A 12,711-nucleotide genomic window follows, 5' to 3' on the forward strand; every position below is an offset into this window, starting at 1 on the left:
TTTTCCAACCCGCTGAATCCGAACACAGGGTCACGGGGGTCTGCTGGAGCCAATCCCAGCCAACACAGGGCACAAGGCAGGAACCAATCCCGGGCTGGGTGCCAACCCACCGCAGTTTTGTATAATAATGTAAATAAATAAATTATTGTGATAATGGTGGGGGAAAGACTTTAAAATAATCTACAACTTTCAAGTGCTGTGCTTAGACTTCTCAATGAGCACCTTATGTCACTATATCAGTTAGGCCATTTTTTAAAAGATTATAGGGTTTATAAAGTTTTCCTGAAGCAGGTTGCCCCCAAGTGCTTTAAAACCACCATATGCACCTGGTACAGTAGGTGACCTTACTTGCTCCATTAACACCACCTTCATAGTAAAGAAGCCACAGCAGCATCTCCACTGGTGGCTGAAAAAAGATAAGCATATCTCTCCCCATTCTCATCACATTCTACACATGGACTACTGAGAGTATTCTGAGCAGCTGCTTCACCGTCTGTTTTGGAAACTGCAGTGTCTCTGGCTGCATGGTCCTACAATGGATGGTACATATAGCAGAAAAAAATACTGGAACCTCTCTACCCTCCATTAAAGACATTGTGACCAGCAGAGGCCACTGCAGCCTTCTCAATCTCAGACACCACCACACTGACCCAGTCCCAGGTTCAAATAAATGCTTTATTTCTCTACTAATTCCCTCACAGTGTGGTACACTAAGCACAATACCTTTCCTCTACAACTCTGGGTTAGCTTTGTTTGCCTCCCTCCTGACTCTGACTCCCTGCAGGAGAATGGACAGCTCGCTTTTCTGACAGACCTGGGAGTTCTTCCAGTACCGGAGAATAGCCTGACAGAAGCACTTCTGGGTCAGATGGGATCCTACTGAAACAGGGAGTCCCTCTCCCTGCTGCACCATCTGGCAGCACCCAAGGACCCCAACAGGATTTTTCCTTCAGGACTACAACTCCCTGCAGGTATCCTTACTGGGTCCATGCTAGTAGAGCGCTGCCATCTATTAGACTGGGGGAGGAACTGCCCTGACAGCACCAACCTCCCCACCTTATCCATTTACATCAGCCCCATCCTGGCCGGATTATGCCTCCTTCCATGTTGTCCTTCCATTACAGCATCCTAGCCAGGAAATGTTCCAGCACAGCACTCACACAGTCTTTATCAAGTGTTCTGCAAAGTCTACAGCATTGTGGAGGACCACTATCACTGTTCCCCATGGTCTCTTTCTCTCACTTTCACCTAGCAGAAGGTACAAAGCATCCGAACCAGTTCTGCAAGGTTCTGCAACTACTTCTACCTCTTGGCTGGCTGCATTCTGAACTCTGGGCTGCCTCGCTTGACTCAGATATGCTCCTAGTAGTTTATTTATATGCAGTACAATTGTTACATCTGATATTACTGTAGTCTTTATTATTGCAGTAGTTGTTGATATCATTAGCCCATTTATTACCATCTATTTTAATTTATTACTATCTATTTATTACCTATTACTTATTCATTTACATATTTATAGTATAATATAGTTCTCTACTTGTTTTGTACTTGTTCTGTGTTTACGTATATGTTTCACCGCAGTCCATGCCACTATATTTTGCAATACTGTCTATTAATGCTATGACAATAAAGAGAGAGACGGCTTTATTGTCCTGATACACTTCTGCACAATTAAATTTATTTGACATTGCTGCCTTTACAGCCAAGTATATGTAAAAAGTAGACATTATAATAGATATAAGCATTGCAAACAAACAGAGGAGAGGTTGGGAGCATGCACTGATACAGTGTGTTGCTGCACCCACCACATAACGAAGCACCTCAGGATCCCAAATTACCCGAGCACAGCCGTGCAACAGGTGACATCTCAGCATCACACTAGTTTGAATGGAGCAGACGTTGTGAGGTTTTTTTTATAGTGGCTGGAGTGCCAATCCTGCCACCAACCCCCAAATTTTCTCTGCAAGCAGGTGGATACAGGTTAATGTAATACCCAGGATGGAACAATGGCAGGTTAAGCTCCTTGCTCAAAGGCCAAACAGAGTGGAATCACTTCTGGTGTTTACGGTATTCGAGGTTCCAGCAAAATGGCTAATGAAAAGAGCTGAATGTATTATATTTACAATGTATAAATAACATTATGTATAATAAGGTACTTACTCATATATACAGTATTTACTAAAAAATAGCATGTTAGACAGTTTGCAATGAATATAATGTAATGCCCAGAAGTAACATAATAAATACACAGTATCCACTTAAATAGCAGCATCTTAGTCAGTAGCAGTGTATCTAGTTCTCAGATGTTCAGTTTTTTTAATGCATATCTGTGATTTGTGTATGTTTGCAAGCGTGTGTGTGTTAGCTGTTCATAAGGAAATCGAAGAGTAACTTGACTTATTTATTGTCAGCTGCACAAACTGACACACAAATCCACTTTTAGAATCCAACTTCCTACTTAAAACTAAAGAAAATTTCAGGCATAACTCACTGTACAGAAACATTGGATCATCCATTAACTGCATTCGCAGTACATATTGTTTAGATCCGTATGATTTGTTAAGGCTTCTTACAGATATTAATTGACATTATTAAATGCTGTGCATGAATACTGTAATTAAGTCCTGGTAAAGACTTTAAAATGCAAAAAAATGAATTGGGATTTAGCTATGCTCAAGATATGACATGATTGGATTTCAGTTGCAAATAGATTTATTGGGCCATTACTGTGAAGTATAGAGTATATGTAAAATTTTTACTTGCATGTGGAAAAATATGTCACTGCTCTCAAGACACCATGATCAGCAAGTATAGCTACTTTATTTAGGCATTTTTTTTCTTCCCTACTGGTAGATTAAAACTATGTTTCTCTACTCCAAGTATTTTATAAATTTTAAAAGCATCAAAATTACATTGAACAATTTCATAGCCTTATTTATGTACAAAAAGAGAATCCCGGCTACCTCTACTGTAACAACAGATCTAAGACATAGTCAAAAATATTTCACTCTTTCTGAGATACTGAATTGTTTCTTTGTTCATCTGCTCACTTTATTACCCATTACTTTGTTTCTTTTTGGTATTTTGACCTTTCTGTTTTGATTATTTGTTGAGGCTTTTAACTTTTTGGCTTGTATCTGGATGTTGATATACATTTGTAAATAAATTAAATAAAATGCCTGTACCGAAACAAGATTGAGAGAATGAGCGGAAAAAACAATTTCTTTCATTTTGCTATAAGTGAAAAGATCCGAACATTTTTCCATTGACATTTTTATGTATGCATCAAACTTTTTTTTTAAATAAAGGACCTGTAGTTAGAGATGTGTTCATTTCCCTCATATCATTACATTTTAACAAATTGAGTATGTAAGTACATTTCTTAAACTTACTTTAAATAATTCTTAATTACTCATCAATGTCAGGATAAACGCATTATTTTCTAGTAAAACACTAGCACCGTAAACGCATGCATGAAAAAATCCCCTCTCCGTTAGCTGCTCTTTCCTCGCACAAGTCTCGTCTCTTGCTTTTCTCTGTGATCTTCCCTTTGACCATAGTTACAAAATCGGCCAACCAAACCGAGAGATTTGCAATGAAGTGTCAACCACGCCCATTGCAACTCTTTAGCTCAACCCCAAACTGCTCCACCCTTCTCAGCCAACTAACCAATCGGATGACGGTTACACTAAGGAGCTGGCCAATCGATGCTGCGAAACTACCTGCCTTTCACGAACCGACGAATTGGAGCGCTCGATTGTGTTGTATAGCCAATGATTGCGTTTCCGCTCTTCTCACGGTAGCCGAGTTATGCCAAAGCAAGACCGGCGAGCAGTGCATTTTCAGAACGTAGACAAGGTGGCTTAGCAGGCTTTGGTTGTTTCATGCTTCTTTCATTTTTGAGTTTCCGTGGACCGTTTTTAATGTTATTTTGCTTTTATTACTTTTGTTTGGTTTCGATTTAAGTTTTCTGTGATCCCTCAGCTCCCGTGTCACTCATATTTTTGATTTGTTTGCTTCCCATCCCCCACCCGCGTCACTGACGGCTTTTCCTTTTTATCATAGAAGGAAAAAATACTTACTTTTTCTGTTCTTTTTTTAAACTGACCAAGATAGGCATCTCGAGCGCTAAGATGTCGAACCGAGTGGTGTGCAGAGAAGCGAGTCATGCTGGCAGCTGGTACACCGCCTCAGGTACGACTTGGGGAGCCGGGTCCTGGACTCGCATGGGCCGGGTTATTGATGGATAGGGGAGCTGCTGCTATTGCTCATTTGGTAGGATTCTTCTCATATCAGGGTTCAAAACTGGAGGCCGTGGGGCGGTGGAGGGGCGACGATCAATCCTTGTACTGCTGTTGTTTATAAGATGTTAGTACTGTAGCACGTGGGCATGTGTATTAGAAGGTTTTTGTCTGTGTCCTGCTTGGTGGAAGTTCATTTGTTCCTGTCTATTTTGTTTTGCCAGCAGGCCGGGGCTGATGTGCTTTGTTGTTAGAATCGTTCGCTTTTGGGTGGTTGTTGGAGGAAGAGGATAAGGAGGAAGAGGGGGGTGCCTTCCGGTTTGATTCATTCTGTTGTAAAAGCCTAAGTAAACGGTTTGAAAGCGATGGGAGTCGTCGGCCGCATACATCGCTCCAGAGTGTATTTCGATTTCCTCCTTTGCACCCTCTTCACACAGAATAGTCGCGCGCACATGCTGAAACTTTGTCTAGGCGCCTTTCTGGTGGTTTTGGAAAGCTGCCACTTTGTGCACGATCAACACTCATCGTATACGAGGATAGGGTTTTCACCTAACATTTTGGCCCAGCTGTTTTTACATGACAGTGCAGTGTTGCTTTAATCTCGCCTGACTCAGCTTTTTTTATGTAGCTGGCCCCTTTTGTGCCCGTCGGTGCCACTCCCCCAGTACCAAACGCCACCTTCTCCAGATGATAAGCACTTTTAAGTGAGGGTGCCAAAATGACGTTTGAGCTGCATTTTTTTTTATATCCAACGATTGCAAAGTACAGCTATGGGAAGGTGAAAGCAAGTGTATCGGCTAAAGGATAAATGAAGTATACATAGCACTGTGGCGCAGTCGTAAGCGCTGCAGCCACTCAGTTACGATCCCAAACCCAGAGAATACTACCCGTATGTTTTCATGGTTTTCTTTGCACATAGCCTTTTGGGGATTGTCTCCAGTGTTATACCAAGTGATTTTGGTATAGGCAACAGCCTCTTGCGGATCTGAACCGGATATCCAGTTAGAAAAAAGGATGGTCAGTGTCAAATGTTGTGTTTTTTTTTTTTTTTTTTTTTTCTTGATAAAGCAGTTTGTTAGTTGCGATTGATGTAACAAATTACCCCTGTTGTTAGTGTTTGGAAAGGTCCATATTTAACTTTTGCTTTTAACTTGTGCCATTAAAAAAAAAAAAAAACATTAAAAGAGGTTGATGCAAGGCATCAGCCCTTAAAATAATACTCCACCCAGAAATATCTATTTTTTATATGCTACTAACCACATAGAGTTTGTAGTGGTGGCTGAGAAAAAAGTTAATCTCCAGTGTTTATGACAAATACATGAAAAAGATTCAAATTTATTGGAAACCCAATAGTGACCAACACTTGACAATGACAAATAATGTTAAAATTGTCCATAGGGAAAAAACACATGTAACTCGTGTCACATAATCCACATGTCCATTATCCATTTGTATGCTCAAAGTGCAAAATACATGTATTTTGCTAAAATAGAATTAGTACTTGCTTCCAGAAAACTCGGAATACAATGTAAACAGGAAAGGCACATTCACGTAATTTTGTGCTTTTTAATTCTACATCCGCCTCACCCTCATTCATTGGTCAAGAATCCTATCTATCTATCTATCTTGAGTCCGAATCTTTGTCAAGTACTTTGTCCGTGAAAGTCTGAGATAATTTTTTTTTCTCTGTTGCCACAACAGATTACATGGTTTAAGTAACATATTAAAAAAAATTACATTTTTGGGTGGAGTATTCCTGTAATTTCCCCTTTAATACCCATAATTAATGAAAAATAATATTGGAGCATAGAGACTTGTGGCTTGAAGAGAAACATTAATACTGATTTATCATAAAACTAGTAAAAAAAATAACTGATCTGAATTGAAATATTTGTATTGTAGTTGGGAATCTGATTATTTAAGATGTGTCTGACTGTGAGAAAGTAGAGCTAAATATTAATTTATGAAGATTGTAACTAGCAAATGTCAGCCTCGGATCTATGGAAAGTAATTTTTTGGATTTTTTTGTAAGTGGAGTTGTGTCTGGTGGAAGAAGTAGGATGTGTTGTATCTAGTAACAAATCAGTTATGGTGGGGGAACTGAGTGCACATTTCAGATAGGGTGGTACAGAGTTCAGCTAATCATGGTTGAGTGATGTGGAAAAGCATTTTATAATAGTAAAAAAAAAAAAGTGAAATCTGATTAAGATTTTGGGAATTTAAATTGATAAGCCTGGAGTTGTTCATTTTTGCTAAGTCATTTTATAAAATGACTTTTGAACAGGCAGATTTATGTACAGTTGCAGATGAAAGTAAAGCATGAAAAATATTTTTTTCTTAGACTTAAAAACATTTGAGGACCATTCCTAGTGAAGTTTTATTCTGAATCTTAACAGCCACTGGCATTAATGGTAACCTGCCAAACTAAATTTTAAGTTGGTTAATCGGACAGAAACAAAGAATACAAATACAAGTAGAATTCTCCACAAGAGAGGAAGTCATCAGTGGACTTCCTCGGGTGGGGGGCTTTGCCTTGTCCACTACATTTCTTGATTATATTAGTGACAGACTTGTGACTGTTGCACTTTAAATGATAAACAGTGCCTTATTATCAGCGAATCATTTGAAGGGTTGAATCTGAACAGAGAACATTTTATACTTAAGGACTATTGGTAGGGTAGTAGTTGAAGAAGTAGATTTTGATAGGTTGGGATCGTTGATCAACCCCATCAATTTTCTAACTACTGAGGATTTCCTATCACTCCACAAACCCTTCATGCATTTCCCCAAGTAACCAAAATCCCCGAAAACCGGGTTTCAAGAAACACTCCCCAGAGACAGTCATACAGCTGTATCATTTATAGAAGTTTACAGGTTAATTGTTGGCTTTGGTGTTTATACCCTTGCCCTGTTTACCATGTTGCATGAAGTCATCTATGCCAGCTTTTTAGCATCTGCTTCAAAATATGCATTACTTTAGTTTGCAGGATGCCATTGTTGTTCAACAGCCGTGAATTCACCCAGCAGATTGTGGGTGGGGTGTGTTCATTGGATGCAAGGGTTGACTCAAGTTGTCATCTAATTTTCATGTTTCTTACTGCCAGAGACCAGTGGCTTGCACTGATGATATGGTCTGTTCACACGTTATTTCGATTTGGACATGCCCTATAAATAGTGTCTAAGATCTGCAGTTTACCAGCCAGTGGACAGAGATAGGAATATGTTATAGTGTAATTTTGAAACATTTTGTCTGGTGATATATCTTGCTGCTAGTTCTACCTCTTCCTACTATTAAATAATGACAGTTGTTTTTAATGCATCAGGCATTTGTAATCTTATTATACTCTGTCCCCCAGGGTGAGCACAATAGGGTACAATGAGTATTTTGGTGTGTGGACTTTTTTTTTTTTTTTTTACAGAGGAAAGGGAACTTTTTTATTTCTTAGAGGGTAACCTTAATTTTATGTGGATTAATGATTAGTTGCCTTCCCACAACATTCTTTAGATAATCTGGCAGTGTGTTATATAGTCCTCCCTTTAAAACTCCCAATCTCTTCTGTTTTCCTTATGTTTCAGGACCCCAGCTGAATGCACAATTAGAAGGCTGGCTATCTCAAGCACATGTAACGAAAAGACCTGCTCGAGCCATTATTGCACCGTAAGTCTGAATACGGGTAAAGGCCCTTTTTCATTTGACTCCTCTTGCCTTTCATAACTTTTAAAAGACACAGAGCTTTCCATTCAATCATTTCTGTTGGTACTCCATTAAACAAACATTGTTGAAGTAGTTAAGTGATTTTTTGGAAGATAAACTGCCTCAGCCTTTACATATCAAATGAAGAATGATTCTGCTAGTAGCTGCTCCAGGTGTAACGGATTCATTCTTGTCTAGCATTTACTTGTGGATTTTGTGAGTATCATTGTTAATATGCTGCTTGTAGGCCTTCAGAACCAGGGACATGATGTTGAGACTGAAACAAACTTTCATATTCTGATGTTGGAGATATAATTCTTAAACTAGCACTAAACAAATTTAAAGGACAATATTCTTACAAGAATGTTTTTATAAATCAAAACATTTTAGAAGTTTGAAGGGTAGCATTATGATTCTATTCATAAACTAGGACGACTGTTAATTGGCATAATGGTGAAACCTAAGATAATCAAGTCTTTTTTTTTTTTTGTCTCTGGTCATCATATAGTTTCAAAAATGAAACCTGTAATTGATTTAAAGTTGTAACCACAGTCTACAGTGAATTCAGAAAGTATTCAGACCCCTTTATCTTTTGCGTATTGTATTGTGTTTTAGATTTAGATTTGCATAGATAAATGTGCCATTTTACTCATCATTCTACATTCAATAACCCTTAATGACAAAGTGAAAACATTTTCTGAAAGGTTTGCAAATTTGTTAAAAATCAAAACCTAAAACCTCTAATTTATATAGGTCTTCAGACTCTTAATTCATTTGTTAGAAATTACAGATTCAAATCTTATTGGGTGAATGTAATATGTGGTCCTTGGCATTGTGTAAATTTCAAATAAATAAGCGCACCCAAGAGGATGCAGACTCCTTATGGGTGCATGACTGCATAACACCACGGTTAATTGTGGTGCCTTGCTGATCGCGTACTCGTGTTTGAATGCAAGTGGATCAGTCCGGTGCCTCAATTCATACCTTAGATTGGGCAGAGGGTCACACCAGTGCCCAAGCAAGGTAAGAGAGGGAAAATGAAAGAGAAAGCAGAGGTTAAAGGAGATGAAATAACAGGAAGAGAAGACAGCAGTGAGAGAGCCTGGCTGAAGCAGAACATAGGCAGATGGTAGGGTGGGAGCCTCAGGGCTGCAGGAGTCTGAGGGAGGGGCACTCCTACTGAGCGATTTCCAGGGTGTAGGTGTGACCCGATGTGCAGGGCCTCGTGTAGACGCTGAGGGACAGGCAGCCGGAGACGTGTGGCTTGGCACGGCTCTCCAGAGTTGCCGTGGTCTGGCAGTGGGAACCTGAGCAAGGAATAGACAGTTGACTGCAGTTGTTGGGAGGACTTCTTCTCTGGCTGCAAGATCCCAGTTGGGATAAATGGAGGAGATGCCAATTTTAGTTGGAAGCCTTTGGGGTCATGAGATTTTAAAAGAATTGTCTTTGGGATTTTAACCTTGTTTTTATGAATTTTTTTGGGGGATTTTTAACCTTCATGATTAAAACTCTTTTTATGAATTATTTTTATTGACAGTTTGACTGGATACACTGCACTATTTATTTTAAACACTTTTTTGATTGTTTTTAATCACTGTCACCTTTGCATCTACCCCTTGGCTGGATATGTGTGTTCTCATTTGTGTAGCTCATCTTGGTCTATTACTATCAACAGTGCAGAGTTGGAAAGACTCCCAAAAATAACCAGGTAGCGTGGAGCTGACCCGGACCATTACAGTAAGCCTCTACATGCTTTGGCAGTCACAGTGTAGCCTCAGACTTTGCTAAAATGCTCTGTAGTGCCTCTGCAGTGTAATTAACAAATGATTAAATTTTATTAGTGAAAAGTGCAGCCCACTTTTCATAATTGGATTTGGTTGGTTAAAAAAAAAAAAATCTGAAAACTAGATGGCATACTTGGAATAAACAGGTTGAACTAGAAACTCGGTGCGATATACACAGGTGTCACTTATGAAAGAGTTTTTCTTTTCTGTTTTTATTAGTGGTGAAGGTGTTATTTTTCCATATCTTGGTCATTGTGAAATCTTGTCAGATTCCATCACATCCTAAATGCAGTAACAGTCACCTCATTTAACTGTTGGATAAAAGATTAGCAGTATTTTTCATTTGATGCTGATAAATCAAATTCTTATTCAAGATGACAATTTTAGAAAAAAAATACACTTTGCATAAAGTTATTAATGTATTGAATTGACTATTAAAAGCTCCTGTTTCACACAATGAAATAAGGGAATATAATGGAGATTCCACTTCTTGAGTAGTAATAAAGGGTGGGCAAGATTTTTAAGATCGTTCTTCATGTCTCTTCTTTCTTTTTGCAGACATGCTGGTTACACCTATTGTGGAGCCTGTGCAGCCTTTGCTTATAAACAGGTGGACCCTTCTATTACGTGAGTCATAATGCTACACATTGCTAGAATGGCATGCCATCCCATCTACCATACTCTGTTCTGTGTCGTGCTTGCACCAGTTGTAAGGCTTTAGTAATGTCAAAATCTCACCACATTCCGTGGTATTTAATTGAAATGTAAATTACTTTTTTTTGGTTGTAATTATTTCTAGATCCACAAAGACACTGGTCTGCATGATGTGATGTTCTAGATAGGTCTAATCTCTCTGAAGTAAGTTTACATATATATATATTTTTTGTTAAGCTGTAGTCAATTTCCTAGTTAATTTTATTAGGTAGGGTGCTGACCTTTGCTTCGATGCTTATGAGTCATGGTTTAGGAAGGCATATACTTCAAATGGGGTGATATTTATAAGTAAGATGTTTGCTGCCTGCTCAACAAAGTTGAATGTGGTGGCAAGGTTATAGTAGATTTAACTTTAAGCAAATTATTTATTCAGTCTGTTTACCTTTTATTAGACAAATTGCCAACTACCTGATCCTTTTAACAGTTAAATAGTCTGCACTGTTGGGTTCCATTGCCTAAACTGTATTCTTGGCATAGTCTAAGGACATCCCGTCTTGTCTGTCACATGCTCTTTTTTTTTTTTTTCCTTGATTTAACATTCTTAAAATATGTTCACACACATTTATAGACTTGTACATGGCTTGCCCCCTCATTAGTTTTGTCTCTCTTATGTTGGCTATCTTAAAACTTTGACTCAGCCTTTTGTAATACTTTACTGAAGGCAAACATAAAGAGGAAATCCTGTAGTGAAAACTATAAATTGAGACACTGCTTCTGCTTGTTAGCTCTTTATACATTTTATTTGATTATGCATATTTATGTATAAACACCATGGTGCCTTGTAATATTGACACCTTTTATATTTTTCAGAAATTATCAAAAAACTAATTTTAAAGTCCATCCATCCATCCATTTTCCAACCCGCTGAATCTGAACACAGGGTCACGGGGGTCTGCTGGAGCCAATCCCAGCCAACATAGGGCACAAGGCAGGAACCAATCCCGGGCAGGGTGCCAACCCACCGCAGGACACACACAAACACACCCACCCACCAATCACACACTAGGGCCAATTTAGAATCGCCAATCCACCTAACCTGCATGTCTTTGGACTGTGGGAGGAAACCGGAGCGCACGGAGGAAACCCACGCAGACACGGGGAGAACATGCAAACTCCACGCAGGGAGGACCTGGGAAGCGAACCCAGGTCCCCAGGTCTCCCAACTGCTAAGCAGCAGTGCTACCCACTGCGCCACCGTGCCGCCCTAATTTTAAAGTCTCTATTTGCAAATGTTTTGTGTCCATCATCCTTATATAATGCGAAAGGAAAATATATTGAAACTTACTCCATACTGAATACTCCAACCGCAAGTAATTTTTTATCTGCTACTTACCCCATTTAATTTGTAGTGATGGCTGAGAGAAATTTATTAATATTTTCATAGAGAACAGAAAAGATAGATAACAAAATTTCTTGTATGCCGGAACTTAAAGGGGCTCAATGCATGACAACAGCGAATAACATCAAAACATCCTTTTTTATAAAAAAAAAAAAAAAAAAAAAAAAAAAAAAAAACCTTACTTTTGTCGCATATTTCACATATCAAAATATCCAGTGGTATACTTTCAACATCATATATGTATGTATTTTTTACTAAAATACTGTTAAATAAACAAGTTCTGGAAAATGCTTTTGTGAACTAAAATGGAAAGCTCTCAAATGTGACCAAACATTTGAATTGGAGATCCTTTATTTATTGGTCAGGAGTCCAGCCCTGTGACAGCTAATTCAGTGGGCTAGCATTGTGCTTTTAGTATTTAAAAGATAAAAGAGAGACATACACAACTGAAGATTAAAAGTTACAGACAAGCTAGGGAAAACATGATCAGGAATAGAATATGTCTTGTACTTGTGCATATCCAAGGTGCTTAAACAAACAGAAAGTCAATTCACCTATGCAGTTTTGAAGACTGCCACTAAATAAACCCAAAGTACTCCCAATTGTGTTTATGAATGTAAATTTGACAGGAGGTGGATGTACAACTCAAATGCTTGTTTGCATCTGAGCACGATACATTTTCATTCATGGGAGCATTTTCTGGAATTGGTTAATTTATCAATTTTTAGTGAAAATATGTTTTTGGGACATTGAGAGCACATGACTGAATGATTTGATATGAATTGTATGATACAGGTAACGAGATTTTTTTCATAGATGTTTTGATTTGCTAGCTGTTGTCCCGTTTTAATCGCAATAGACACCTATTCTAACAAACTTTATTTCTGTTTTGCATGAAAACATGCTATTCAAAAAATTTCTCAGCCATTACTACAA

The 12,711-nt window shown here is 38.5% G+C and overlaps 1 protein-coding gene across 3 annotated transcripts in view; it reads left to right on the top strand.

Annotated features, from left to right (window-relative positions):
* The first annotated feature begins 3,806 nt into the window (after positions 1-3,806).
* memo1 (mediator of cell motility 1) overlaps positions 3,807-12,711 on the top strand; it is a 37,873-nt gene continuing 28,968 nt past the window's right edge. The window contains exons 1-4 of one of the 3 annotated variants that reach the window (XM_028820210.2): positions 3,828-3,861; positions 4,116-4,197; positions 7,821-7,902; positions 10,281-10,349. In XM_028820210.2, coding sequence (XP_028676043.2) covers positions 4,137-4,197; positions 7,821-7,902; positions 10,281-10,349 — 212 coding nt within the window. In that variant the 5' untranslated portion in view covers positions 3,828-3,861; positions 4,116-4,136. Of the gene's footprint in view, positions 4,198-7,820; positions 7,903-10,280; positions 10,350-12,711 lie in introns of all 3 variants that reach the window. The other 2 variants (XM_051919385.1, XM_051919384.1) reach the window with 2 other exon arrangements.

Source organism: Erpetoichthys calabaricus, chromosome 15 (genome assembly GCF_900747795.2).
Source record: "Erpetoichthys calabaricus chromosome 15, fErpCal1.3, whole genome shotgun sequence".
NCBI lineage: Eukaryota > Metazoa > Chordata > Cladistia > Polypteriformes > Polypteridae > Erpetoichthys > Erpetoichthys calabaricus.